General features: G+C 42.5%; 1 protein-coding gene across 4 annotated transcripts in view; it reads left to right on the top strand.

Annotated features, from left to right (window-relative positions):
* Positions 1–15100, top strand: part of LOC140202740 (uncharacterized) — a 201366-nt gene that overhangs the window by 168874 nt on the left and 17392 nt on the right. For 3 of the 4 annotated variants that reach the window (XM_072268004.1, XM_072268002.1, XM_072268001.1), the window contains 4 exons: positions 67–267; positions 1568–1675; positions 3639–3746; positions 9535–9894. In XM_072268004.1, coding sequence (XP_072124105.1) covers positions 67–267; positions 1568–1675; positions 3639–3746; positions 9535–9894 — 777 coding nt within the window. The remainder of the gene's footprint in view (positions 1–66; positions 268–1567; positions 1676–3638; positions 3747–9534; positions 9895–15100) is intronic. The other variant, XM_072268003.1, reaches the window with a different exon arrangement.

The raw sequence follows: 15100 nt of genomic DNA, 5'->3' as shown, positions 1-15100 counted from the left end.
TGAGTGTGCATCTGAATGACATGATTTCCAGCTCTCATTGCTGTTTTTAATTTTATTCCAAAGCAGGACTGGAGTTATGAGGAATTCCTGGATGGGATATGACACACATTTTAAGAGGAATATACACACGGACAATTTGCTCTCAGCAGCAGGTGGAATGCAAGAAGATCAGAAAGTGAACAATACATTGTTCTTTCTCCAACCGCAGCATCAACGATACAACGAGGACAATGTTTCTCAATCCTGGCAATTTCCACAATATTACAGGTGCTTGCTGTGAGGTGACACTGTAAAAGTCAGCAATTCCATTTGTCATGTTTCCGCTCTGGTACATGTCTGGTACAAGATCTGCTGCAAGCAGTATTTCTTTTGCAGACACTCCTATTTTGTCACTTCTGAAACAGGATTAACTTTTACCATAAGCGCTGTAGATTCACAAACACGAGAGGCAGAGAACTTAGAACAGTACAATACAGGCTCTTCTGCCCATTATGTTGTGCCGACCTTCTAACCATCTCTGAGTTAGGCCCTCCATAGGTTGGGGTTGACCTTGGATATTGTATACTAGCTGTTTATATTTGATACACTAGCCAGGGCAGTACGATATGAAGAGAAAGCTGTTGCCAATGCAGCAGGCTCCCCTCTTCATGGGGCTGATGAATCCAAAGAAACAGCAGAGACCAATACAATCTGGCACCAGCAGCATTACAGAAGTTTCTAGTCAGCATTGAATTCAACGTAGGACTGCCTTAGAGACTCCAGCTCCGGAATTTTCCTCAGGGTTTACTCCTGAAGCCTTCCCCGTGAGTGGGTCTAGCCACAGGGCAGCAGAGGTTTGAGATCAGAGTTTTCCTTCTCATAGCTGAGCTGCCAACCACAGCCGACAAGCTCCATCTGCCTGGAGTGAATAGTTTTAAGGCACTAATAACCTGCCTTTGCCCCTTTTCCTGTCAGTAGAAACAGTTCTGCCAGGTTTAGTATCTAAGCCACACAAGAAGGCCAGGAGCTTGTTGGCAGAGGCTATTGAGTCACACACCAGTGGGAGCATTTAATATGCAGTAGGAGCTTATCCCCACCATCTCCCCGACTCTCCACCCTTGGCTATGACAACCTGAAGGATCTAACCCTTCCCTCTTGCATAGCCCTTCATTTTTCTATCATCCATGTGCCTATTTAACAGCTTAATTGCCCCTAATGTGTCTGCCTTTACCACCACCCCGACAGGATGTATCACACACTCACCACTCACTGTGTAAAATAAAAACTTATTTCTGACCTCCCCCCCCCACCCCCCATACTTTCCTCCGATCACCTTAAAATTGTGCCTCTCATATTAGCCATTTCCATCCTGGGAAAAAGTCTCTGGCTGTCCACTTGATCGATGTCTCTTACCATCTTATACACCTCTGTTGACATCTCCCAAGAGCCCGAGCTCACTCATCCTGTGTTTGAGGGAAAGAAAGTATTTCCGCATATAAAGCAAACGCTAAATATTGTAAGGGAAATAATTTAATGTGAGAAAGTCTGGAAAATGATTTAAGTCTAAGAAACCATGCATATTTTTCAGTGGTTATGAGAAGAAGACACCGTCAATAAATCAAGGAATAAACTCCAATAATCTGTCATTCAACTGTGTCTCGCCAGCCTCGGATAAAGGCGTGATGATTCAGGACAGGTAAGTGTTAATCATCTGCATCAGTGAAAGGTCCCACATAACCTCACCCAGCTGTTTCCTTAGAAATGAGAACATAAATATTATAAAGAAACAATAATTGCCTGTGGTATTTTTGATTAAAAACAGAAAAAAGTATGGACAGCCAGCAAATGTTGAAAAATTGACTCTACTGTTTGGAAATGACAACTATCACAGAACCAGGATGTTTTCTGGGACGGAGTGTTTCAGTTGTGAAGACAGACTGCATAAGAAACATAGAAACACAGAAAACCTACAGCACAATACAGGCTCTTCGGCCCACAAAGCCATGCTGAACATGACCTTACCTTAGAAATTACCCAGGGTTACCCAAAGCCCTCTATTTTTCTGGCTCCATGTACCTGTCCAGGAGTCTCTTAAAAGACCCTATAGTATCTGCCTCCATCACCGCTGCCAGCAACCCATTCCACACACTCACCACTCGCTGTATAAAAAAACTTCCCCCTGACATCTCTTCTGTACCTATTTCCAAGCACCTTAAAATTGTGCCCTCTCATGCTAGCAATTTCAGCCCTGGGAAAAAGCCTCTGACTATCCACACGATCAATGTCTCTCATCATCTTATACACCTCTATCAGGTCACCCCTCATCCTCCGTCGCTCCAAGGAGAAAAGACCGAGTTCACTCAACCGGGTTTGTTTTCCCTGGAGCAGAGAAGGCTGAGAGGGGACCTGTGTCTGAAATTATGAAAAGTATAGACAGTAATTTGTCATTGGTTTATGATTGTCATATGTACCGAGACACAGTGAAATGCTTTGTGTTGCATGCCATCCAGGCAGACATCAAGTATATCAAGGCATTACAGAAGGAAAACACATAAAGCTATGTTTAGCATAAGTGATAAAAGGATTAGAATGGAGCTGAAGAGAATTTTTTTTCACCCAGAAAGTGGTTAGAAACTGGAATGAGTACTTGAGTAGACGATAGAGGTAGATATTCTCAAGATCTTTTAAAAGGTACTTGGACATGCGCTTGAATCACCAAGGCATAGAAAGCTATAGGTCAAGTGCTCATAAGTGGGAACTGTGTCGATGAGACTTTACGGTGGGCCAAATGACCCATTTCTGTGGTGTATAAACATTTGGATAGAGTGGACAGTTGTCATGCAAGAGAGATTTTAGTTAACAGTGCAGTGTCTGACAATGGAATTCTATACAGCCACTTGTCACAGCAGATCTCCAGTGAACAAGCCTCTGAATGGACAAGTGTCCTTATAGAAAAAGGAGGGCAATGTAGGGAATGAGTGAGGGTTGGAATGCAAAGAGTAAGAAGGAAGTGTGAGAGGCAATGATAATGAAATGAACATAGAGAGGCTGAGAGATAGATAAACTGGGGGAGTGTAATGGAATAGTCATTGCAGTCTCCTCACGGGGTGGTTCCAATAAATACCATTCCCCCACCTGTTAAAGTTAGAAAGAAAATTGTGCGGGGACAGAGGGTAATCCAGCAGAGTGTTAGGACAGCCCGTGTGGTGACCTCAGCAGGTCAGCAAGAACAGAACAATGCCACGAGCTGTAAGAGCTGGTGAGGGCAGATACACTCATCCCATGGGTGGCAACACAGCTAATTATACTACCTGTTACCATCCCAAGGTGGTTCAAAAATACAAAATCTGATCCACAGTAGGAAATATTAGAACCATGACCCAAATATTTGGGCACAGATGCATTCAAAAGGTTTTAACTGAAAAGAGGGAGATGGAGTGGGAAAGAGTTTCATAACTGAGCACGAAGACAGCTAAAAGCTCGCTCAGTGGGGTTGCCATCAATACAACCGATTCAGAAGTGCAGAATTTTAGGTTGGAAGAGAGAAATCATCGTCAGAGAGACTACCTGCCTGAGAGGAACATAAATTGCTAAGGTTGAAGTAAAAAAGCACCCAATTAAAGAGAATTTCCCACTTTGTAACTTTCATTCCTTTCTAGTGTTTACGGAGATAAGGAGTCAAGGGGACAAGGTATGGGCTCTAATCATCTGTCATACAGCACCCTCAGTAACTCTGCATCCTATGATGGCCTGGCCTTCCAGAAGAGGTACAGACTCTTCTCTTGAGTTGTAATGTGGTTTTACTCTATGTTTGTCCGGCTGCCGTTTCTCCAAAATACTTTTTTTCCAAGCTAATTGCAGCTGCTACAATTCATTGGATGATTGCGCCTTCCACCTGCTGTCACTATATCTGCAGAACTTCCAGGTGGAAATCAAGTGTCCTCAAAGTCAATGTCAAGTTTCTTGTCATAGCACAAATACATGTTTGCACAGGTGAAATGATAAACATTACAGCAGCAACACGGGCACGTAGCATTATATAAGCAGCATTCATGAGAAATAAGCAGCACTGTGGTGATAATTGTATTAAAAATATACGTTGAAGATGCTAGCAGGATCCAAAGCATCAAGAATCAGGTGCTCGAGGAGAGGGATAGTTCCATTATAATATCATACCGCATATCTCTCTGGTGTGCCACCACTGAGTTAGCGGTCTGGCGAGGGTTCAGGGTCAGGGAGTAGGGAGAGTTAGATGTCAGGGTAGCAAATGAAGTGTCGGGGACAGGAGACCGTGCTCAGAATCAAAGTCAGAGCACTCCACAGTTGAAGGTCAGCATTTTTGGAGGCAACGAGGATACAGACTGGCAATCTCCAGCTCGGCGTATCCCGGGTCAGAGGTTCATGCGAGTGGGAGGCATGAGTGCCAGTGGCACCCCAGGCCACTGGGGTCAGAGATCCATGCAAGTCCAGAGATCGAGGCCTAAAGGTAAAACCTGTGATCAGTGGGTCAGGAACCCAAAATCAAAGTCTCGTGATCGACAAAGTCCAGAGGACAAAGCTGAAGGTCAAAGTCCAGGGCTCAGCAAGCCCTAGGTAGAGGCCTGAGGTCTTTGGGTCTGAGTACAGGCCAGGGACTTGGGTGTCAGTAGCAGCCTGTCCCAGGGATGGGGTAAGGTGTGAGAGGGGTGTGTGTGTGTGTCTAGAGCTAAATAACTACAACTATGAATCAAATGCATCTGTGGATTCCAAATATGTACGTGATAGAGTATCTAATATGATGTCAGGGAGAGGCAATATTTATTCCTTCTCAATACTCCGAGCATGAAGGGTTTGCCATCACTGAGAAGGTCATCCGTCGTGCCTCCGATGCTCTGTTGGTATTCCTATGTATAATCTCTTGTTTCCATCTCTTCAATGGGGAGTTTGCCATTCCTCCACTCCTGGGTTGAACCTTTGCCAGCACTCACCGTGATGGAGTCTACTGTTCCTCCACAGCTGGTTCAAGTCCTGTCAGTGGCCACCGTGACAAAGGATGATGAGTCTGTGGAATCCATTGCCACAGACAGTTTATTGGGTATATTTAAGATTGATAGGTTCTTGATTAATCAGGGCGTCAAAGGTTATGGAGAGAAGGCAGGAGAATGGGGTCAAGAGGGATAATAAATTAGCCATGATGGAATGGCGGAGCAGACATGAATGACCTAATTCTATTCCATTGTCTTATGGTCTTATCCCTTTACAAGAAGCATTTATACAGCAGCTTGGGAAAATTGGAAGGAGGGAGGGGTAGGCATCAGGGTCATTTTATGTGTGATCCCTTCCCCTAGGATCGGACCTCCATAATCCAAATGGATAGAGTGTGGAACTCCCCACAAAAAAAATCACTTTTATTCCTTCCTTCTAATCTAAATTCAAATTTTCTCAGTCTATAATAGCTTCTTCTCTAGTTATTCAATATAATCCCACTTTAATTAGACTACTAATGGCTAGTGCAGTAAGATAGGCTCTTGACGTCTTAATCTACCTCAATATAATCTTGCACTTTGTCTATAGCTGTACATTTTATTGTGAATTCTATTATTGTTTTACCTTGTTCTACCTCAATGCACCGTGCTATGATTTGATCCGTATAAGCAGTATGTATTTGCACTATATCTTGGTACAGGTGACAATAATAAACCAATACTAATACCATTAGTGATTAAAATAAGGCACTTCACACTGATATCCACCCCAGGGTACTGCAGAGTTCCTTGGTTGTTGGGTGTTGTTCCTCTCCACACCTTGTGCTGCATCGGATGGCAACCTTGCCATTTCTTTAGCACCTCTGTCTGTTTTATGAGGCTGTGTTGCTAGCTTGATGCTGAACACAGCGAGGATGGAAAGCGTGCAAGGAGCTGGCTGGATTCGAACCCGAGAAAACTGGCCTGGAAATGCAATGCAGATGTCACTACACCACCGCTGACATAACAGGGTCTATAAACCATTCATAAACTGAACAGCTCAGGAAAGTGCAGCTGCAGACTGAGTTCTCACCAGCAAAAGATGCCTGTGGCCTGGTATCAAACAGCAGATCTATCTGCGGATTCTCACAAACATTCATTTGTATTGTATGTATGGACTTTACATTAGTCAGGTGCTCATAGCCCAGGGAAGAACTGTACACGCCATTAACTTATCATAAAACCGTAAGACCTAGGAGCAGAATTAGGCCATTCAGCCCATCAAGTCTGCTCCAGCATTCCATCATGGCTGATTTTTTTATCCCTCCCAACCCCACTATCCTGCCTTCTCCCTGTAACCTTTGATAACTTAACTAATCAAGAACCTATCAAACTTCATTTTAAATATACCCAATGACTTATGTAAGCTGTCTGTGGCTCTGACTTTCATGGATTCGCTATGCCTAAAGAAATTCCTCCTCATTTCAGTTCTAAATGATCCTCTGCACATCCACACTATCTACCCCTTTCAATATTCGATAGGTTTGAACGAGATCCCTCCTCATTCTTCTAAACTCCATTGAGCACAGACCCAGAGCCATCAAACACTCCTCATACATCAGCCCTTTCATTCCAAGAATCAATCTCATGAACCTCCTTTGCACCCTCTCCAATGAGTGTGTATCTTTTTTTAGATAAGAGGCCCAAGATTGCTCACAATACTCCAAGTGTGGTCTGACCAATGCCTTATAAAGCCTCAGCATGACATCCTTGCTCTCATATTCAAGTCCTCTTGAAATGAATGCTAACATTGCATTTACCTTCCTTACCACCAACTCAAACTGCAAGTTGAACTTTAGGGAATCCTGAATGAGGACTCCCAAATACTTCTGCACTTCTGATCTCTGAATTTTCTTCCCATTTAGAAAATTGTCCATGCCTTCATTCCTTCTGTGAAAGTTCATGACCATACAGTTCCCTACACTATATTTCATCTGCCACTTCTTTTCCCATTCTTCAAATCCATCAATGTCCTTCTGCAGACTTCACTGTCCTCAACACCTCCTACCCCTTGCCTATCTTTGTATTATCCACAAACTTGGCTATCAATTCTGTCGTCCAGATGTTTGACATATAATGTGAAAAGAAGCTGCAGAATACCACTAATCACTGGCAGCCAACCAAAAAAGATTCTCTGCATCCTGCCAGTCAGCCAAATTTCAATCCAGGCTAGTATCTTTCCATGGGTTCTTTTCTTGTTTAGTAGCCTCATGTCAACACCTTGTCAAAAGCTTTCTGAAAATCCAAGTAAGCAACACCCACTGACTCTCCTTTGTCTATCCTGCCTGTTATTTCCTAAAAGAATTCCAACAGTTTTGTCAGGCAAGATTTTCCCTTAGGGAAACCATATAGACTTTGGTCTATTTTATCATGTGCCTCCAAAAATCCTAAAACCTCATCCTTAATAATGGACTTCAAGATCTTTCTAGTCACTGAAGTCAAGCTAAAAGGCCTATAATTTCCTTTCTTGTGTCTCCTCCTTTCTTAAAGAGTGGAATGACATTTGCAATTTTACAGTCCTCCAGATCATTCCAGAATTAGTAATTCTTGAAAGATTATTACTAATGCCTCCATAATCTCTTCAGCTACCTCTTTCAAAACCCTGTGGTGTAGTTCTCCTGGTTCAGATGACTTATCTACCTTCAGACCTTTTAGCTTCCCAAACATCCTCGTAATTTTGCCCCCGATACTCTCAAATTTTGGCATACTCTAGCGGCTTCCACAGTGGAAACTGACACAAAATACTTTCTAAGCTTGTCTGTCATTTCTTTGTGTCCCATTACTACCTCTCCAGCATCATTTTCCAGTGATTCTATATGCACTCTCTATATATCTGAAAATATTTTTGATTTCCTCTTATATTATTGGCTAACCTGCCTTCATTTTTCATCTTTTCTCTTCTTATGGCTTTTTAGTTGAGTTCTGTTGGCTTCTAAAAGCTTCCCATTCCTCTAACTTCCCACTAATTGTTGGTATATTCCTGTTTTGCTCTCTTTGACTTCCCTTCTCAGCCACAGTTGCCTCATTCTCCCTTTGGAATTCTTCTTCATCTTTGTGAAACATCTCTCCTGCACCTTCTGAATTGTTCCCAGAAACTCCAACTATTGCCGTTTTACCACTATCTCTGCTAGTGTCCTCTTCCAGACAACTTTGGCCAGCTCCTCTCTCATGCCTCTGTAAATCCCTTTACTCCACTGTAATACTAATACGGCTGACTTTAGATTCTCCCTCTCAAACCGAAGGGTGAATTTTATCATATTATGATCACTGCCTCTTAGGGTTCATTAACCTTAAGTTCCCTAATCATATCTGATTAATTACACAACACCCAATCCAGAATTATTGTTCCTCTACTGGGCTTGACCACAAGCTGCTCTAAATAGCCGTCTCATAGGCATTATACAAATTCCTTCCCTCGGGATCTAGCACCAACCTGATTTCCCAATCTACCTACATATTGAAATCCCCCATGACTTTCATAACATTGCCCTTTTTACACTCCTATTCTATCTCCCATTGTAACCTGTAGCCCACATCCTGGCTATCGTTTAGAGGCGTGCCTATATCTCCCATCAGGGTCTTTTTGCCCTTGCATTTTCTTAACTCTATTCAAAAGGATTCTACATCTTCCGATCCGATGTCACCTCTTTCAAAGGATTTGATTTCATTTTTTACCAATGCAGGTACCCCACCCCCTCTACCTACCTGCCTATCCTTTCGATGCAATTTATATCCTTGGATATTAAGCTCCCAACTATAATCTTCTTTCAACCACAACTCAGTGATGCTCGCAGCATCGTACCTGCAAATCTTTAACTGCACTAAGAGATTATCTACTTTATTCTGTATACTGCATGAATTCAAACATAATCCCTTCAGTCTTGTATTCATCACCCTTTTTTGATTTTGCCCCCATGTTGCACTTCAACTCATCCCACTGACTGCAACCTTGCCCTAGCATCTGCCTGTCCTTCCTGACAGCCACACTACACACTGCATCTACCTGTAAACCAACTGCCCCATCCTCAGCCCTATAACTCTAGTTCCCATCCCTCTGCCAAATTAGTTTAAACCCTCTCCAACAGCACTAACAAACCTTGCTGCAATTCTGCCCGTCTTATTGCTGCTGATTTGATGTCTGGTCAATATTCAGAGACCCCATGGTTACCGTTTTATCCCTATTACATGCACCTTTAATTTCCTGACGTACGCCACACTCCGCTGTACAGCTACTATTTAGCAGGTTACAAATAACCTACGGTATAAAAGTTTTCCATCCTTTGTTGTTTTATTTACTGTGATCCAAATCAACTCTAATTCTGTATTGTTATTATTTTACATCCATGCTCACATAGTCCTCATCTGGGTATTCTCATGTACCCCAGTCTCAGGAGTGGACCAGATCCCATTGGTCTCCAACAGGAATGCCAATTCCTGCCTGTGGTTAATACTTGACCAGTTCAGCATTGATTGCACTTACACTGGGGGTTTCTGTATTATTGTGAGATGCCATTGAGCAGCTGAGAATTAACTGTCTTTCCTTTTTGTGCAGCTCCAGAGATTTTGCTCAGGAACAGCTGGTTCAGACTGGATTGACAGGGTATCGATGGATCTGGAGTGGAAAAGTTCCAACCGGATCAACTCAGACAGGGTCTTTTTGGAGTGGCTCAGAATCGAATGGATTGATTCAGACTGGATCAGTTCAGACTGGGTCCACTCAGTCCAGATCTGTACTGGACAGATCAACTCAGACTCTGCAGTTATGGAACGGATCCATTAAGACTGAATCAAACCAGACTGAAATGGCCAACATGGGATGGACTGAGACTGGATCAGTCCAGACTGCGTCAATACAGCATGGATTAGCTCCGACTGGATTACGGGAACACACAGTGGCTCCCATGACCACCAGGTATTTGGTAACTGTAAAGTTATAAAGTTACTCAACACAGAAACTGGCCCTGTAACTATCGAGCCCATGACAAACATAAAGCACTAATCCCACTGTATTCTCCCAACATTCCCATTAATCCCCATAAGTTCTTCCCACCTCCTACAGTATGTTACAGTGGCCAACTAACCCATGAACCCGCATGTCTTTGGGATGTGTGAGGAAACCAGAGCAACTGGAGGAACCCTTGTGACCTCAGAGAAAATGGGCACAGACAGCAGCTGAGGTCAGGACTGCTGGAATTGTGAGGCAGCGACTAAAGCTTAGGCCACTTTAGTTTTCATTGTAGGGAAAAATGAGGTCAGTGAAGGGTCCAGAGCCACATAATGTTATCAGGTTCAGCATCCTGAAGTAGCAGCTTGATTTTGAGAGATGTTCCAGATAACCCCACCCATTCTGCCATAAATAATAGAAGACCTGCATCTGCTGGAACAAGGAAATGAAATGTGAGAACAGGAATAAACTTGCTTGTGATTCCACCTACGTTCAAAACAGCCTGCTGATTTGTACCTGCTATACACACACCATTGAAGATTGACTAATGCTCAAACCCAAACTTTTGCTAGCTATGAAATCATAAGCCTGCAACAGATTAACAGGAGATCAAGTGTTCTCTAACAGTGTCCAGCTAGTTTATAGTTTTCCATATAGTTATCTTTCACCATCCCTCTTGCTATTATAACATCTTACAAGACAGAAAGAGGATGTTACTAGATTATGACTCTTTAGACATGATCCAGCATTCCCACTATCCTGACATATTTTCCTCTTGAAGTCCACTTTCTCATTGTAGATCACTATCGAGTCCATTTCACGACCCTGCAGGCAGGCAACTTGGATTGTGTCAACCTTGGGGTTCAGAATTTCTCCCGGCACCCGAACCCTGGTACCTGGTACCTGTGCGGTGTTAATCCTGGCTGTTGCCCTCATCCTGTCCAAAGCCAGTTATGAAACACAGACAAGAACCAAGCCGTGGTACAACCACTGATCTTTCTCCAAATTATTGGGATTAAATATTCATTGCAGCTGAGCAGAAAAATATGAAAATCAACCACTAGCCCATCAAAAGAAGGGCTGGGGCAAGATAATGTATTGGGTAGAACCCAGTGCTAGAAGATAGGAGCTGTGGTGAATGGACAGACATAGAACAGTACAGCAAAGAGACAGGTCCTCTGGTTACAATGTTGTGCTGAACTAATTAAACTAGTAATTAAGTGCTGAACTATACTAATCCCTTCTGCCTAAACAATGTCCATGTCCTTCCATTCTCTGCACATTCACATGCCTGTCTAGGGGCCACTTAAGCACTTCCATCATATTTGCCTCCTCCACCCCGATAACACATTCTAGCCACCCGCCACCCTTTCTGTGTAAAAAGAAAACATGCCCCATTCTTCTCCTTTGAATTTAACCCCTCTCAGCTTGAATGCATGCCCCCAAGAGTTAGACATTATGATCCTGGGAGAAAGAAATCACCTGTCTTCCCAATTTATGCCTTTCATAATCTTATAAACCTTTATCGGTTTCCCCCGTCTGTCCTTTCCTATCACTGTACATTACCAAATGCAAACTGCACTGTAGCCTGCTGTCCACAGTGATACAAACTAATGACATGATATGTCATAGAGTTATACTCCACAGAAACAGGCCCTTCATGCTCATGTTCATGCCGACCATCAAGTACCCATTTATGCTAGCACTTGGCTCATAATTTCCCAATGAAAAGCAATGAAGTCTCATTGGGAGTGAGTCATACTTTGAAGTAGTGAGAGTGAAAGTGAGATCTCTGCTGAGCGGGAGCCATTAAAAGCAAATGAGGTCTTGTTGGAAGTGAGCTTTAGTTGGGCCAATAAAAAGTGATCTCTAAGCAGAGCAGCCATTGTTGGAGTGGGCAGTGTTGAAGTGGAGAATTGAGGCTTTAGCTCAAGAGGCAGAGGAACAGATGAGTAACAGGCAAGAACAGCTCCTTTTCTTAATTATATGTAGAATTAGTTTTTAATATAATTAAAAAGATACCAAATCATAACTAATCAAATAAAACATGGATGCAGGATCAGGTGATGTGTTGTAGTTGCCTGATGTGGGAGATAGTGAACCCAATTGTAGTTCCTGGTGATCACATCTTCAGCAAGTGTTAGCTGCTCAAGGAACTCCAGCTCAAAGCTGATGACCTGGAATCTGAGCTTCACACACTGCAATGCAACAGGGAGGGGGGAAAGTTACCTGGATACTGTGTTTCAGTGAAGAATTGCACCCATTAGATTAAATACTTCAAATACAGTATGTGGTCAGGCAAGAGGATGTGATTATGAGCGAGGCAGGTAGGGGGATCCCGGGAGTAGTGCTGGAGGAGCCTCAGCCCTCGACTTTGCCCAACAGTTTTGAGATTGTTTCTGGATGAGAGTGGGGCTGTATGAAGGATGAGCATCCGAAATGCGGAACCATGGTTCAGGAAGCACCATTTAAGAGTGGGGTGTGGCAGAGAAGAAAAATGTAGCTATGACTGGGGATTGTATAATTAGGGGAATAGACACAATTCTCTGTCACAAGGATTGAGAGTCCCAAAGGCTGTGTTGTCTACCTGGTGCCCAGGTTCAGGACATCTTATCTGACCACAGAGGAATTTGGAGTGGGTGGGGAAAGATCCAGTTGTCATTGTTTATGTGAGTACTCGTGACATAGGAAGAACAAGGAAAAGGGTTCTGCTGAGGGAATTTCAGCAACTGGGGGCTAAATTAAAATGCGGAAACAGGAAGGTAATAATCTCTGGATTGTTACCTGAGCCACATGCAAATTTGCAAAGGGTTAATAGGATCAGAGAGCTAAATGCTTGGCTCAAAGATTGGTGTGGGAGAAGTGGATCTGAATGCATGGGACATTGGCAGCAGTATAGGGGAAGGAGGGATGAGGGTCCTGGTGAATCTATAACTAGGGCTGTAGATAGGACTTTAAACTAAATAGTAGGAGGGGAATTTCAACAGTTTGAAAAAGTGAGGATAAAGTAAAAGGGAAGGAGAATGCAGAAGAGGTTATGAGAGTCTCCAGAGTAAAGAAAAAGACAAAATGTTTAGAAGGGGATAGAATTTAACTTTCATTTACATTGGGGAAAAATTAAAAAGAGTGATGAATACAGGATTGAAGGTGTTATATTTGAATACACACATATACTGAATAAAGTAGATGATCTTGTACCATAGTAAACATTGGCAGGTATGACATTGTGGGCATCACTGAGTCATAGCTAAAAGAAGATCACAGTTGTGAGCTTAACATCCAAGGGTACAAATTGTATTAAAAGGACAGGCAGGTGCACGGGTGGGGGGGGGGGATGGCTCTATTGGTTAAGAAACAAATCAAATGTTTAGAAAGAAGGGACACAGAGTCGATAGATGTTGAATCCTTGTGGGTAGAATAAGAAGTTCCAAGGCAAAAAGACTCTAATGGAGTAATATACAAGCCTCCAAATAGTAGCCAGGATATGAGGTACTATGGAAGACAGAAAATGATGAAAAAGGGCAATGTTACAATAGTCTCAGGGGATTTCAATATGTACATAGACTGGGAAACTTAGGATGGTGCTGGATCCTAAGAGAAGGAATTTACAGAATGCATTTGATATGGCTTTTTAGATCAACCTGCGGTTTATCCCACTAGGGAAAAGGCAATTCTGGATTGGGTGGTGTGTAATGAATCAGATTTGATAAGGGAGCTTAAGGTAAAGGAACCTTTATGAGTCAGTGATCATAATCTGATAGTATTCACCATGCAGCTTCAAAAAAAAAAGCAATAAGGAGAGAAAAGATTAATTATGTAGGTAAGTAAAAGAGGATAGAAAGTGTTTTTTAAAGATATATAAAGAGTGAAAGAGAGGCAAGAGTGGCTATCGGACCACTGGAAAGCAATGCTGGAGAAGTAGTAATGGGGAATAAAGAAATGGCGGATGAATAATTAACATTTTGTGTCAGTCCTTGCTGTGAAGGCATCAGCAGAATGCCAGAAATTGGACTGTATCTGCAGCAGAAGTATGTGTAATTGCTATTACTAAGGAGGAGCTGAGTATCCTTACACTTTCTATCCTCTTTTACTTACCTACATAATTAATCTTTTCTCTCCTTATTGCTTTTTTAGTTGCCTCCTGTTTTTTTCTAAAAGTTCCCATTCCTCTAGCTTCCCACTAATTTGTGCGATATTATATGCCTGCTCTTTTGCTCTTAAGTTGTCTTTGACTTCCCTGTCACAATTGCCTCATCATTCTTTTAGAATACTTCCTCTTTTGGATTAATCTATCCTGCATCTTCTGAATTACTCTCAGAAACTCTTTTTTACTCTTTTTTTGAAAAGAGAAAGCATATAGTATCGCACAAATTAGTGGAGAGAGTAAAAGCGGTCTCTGAAGAATAACTAGATTCAGCAAATATCGCTCCATTCTTTAAGAAGGGAAGGAGGCAAAGGACAGGAAATGATAAGCCAGTTAGGCTGAATTCTGTGGTTGGAAAATTGTTGGAGTTCTTATTAAGGATGGGGTTTCGGAGTAGTTGAAGACATGATAAACTAGGCCAACCTCAGTATGAATTCCTTAAGGGGAAATCCTGCCTGACAAAGCTTTTGGAATTCTACAAGGAAATAACTAGCAGGATAGACTTAGGAGAATTGATAGATATCGTTTACTTAGACTTTCAGAAGGCCTTTGACAAGGTGCCACATATGAAGCAGCTAAACAGGGTAACAGTGCACGTGAGCAGGGTGTTTCCAATAGAGGGGGAATTTAGAACCAAAAGGCACAGCATCAAAATACAAGGACACCCCTTTAGAACAGAGATGAGGAGAAATTTCTTCAGTCAGAGACCATAAGATATGGGAGCAGAAATTTGGCACATCTGCCTGCTCTGCCATTCCATTGTGGCTGATTTATTATCCCTCTCATCCCCATTTTCCTGCCATTTCCCCATAACCTTTGACTCCCTTACTAATCATGAACCTATCAATCTTCACTTTAAATATACCCGATGATTTGGTTTCCACAGCTGTATGTGTCAAGGAATTTCACAGGTTCACAACCCTCTGGCTAAAGAAATTTCTCCTCACCTCTGCTGCTAACATTGCATTAGCCTTCCTTACCACTTACTCAAACTGCAAGGTAACCTTCAGGGAATCCTGCATGAGCATG

The sequence above is a fragment of the Mobula birostris genome, chromosome 9, assembly GCF_030028105.1.
Source record: "Mobula birostris isolate sMobBir1 chromosome 9, sMobBir1.hap1, whole genome shotgun sequence".
Classification (NCBI taxonomy): domain Eukaryota; kingdom Metazoa; phylum Chordata; class Chondrichthyes; order Myliobatiformes; family Myliobatidae; genus Mobula; species Mobula birostris.
The sequence above is the reverse complement of the archived record's forward strand: the minus strand, read 5'-3'. Positions and strand labels throughout refer to the sequence as shown.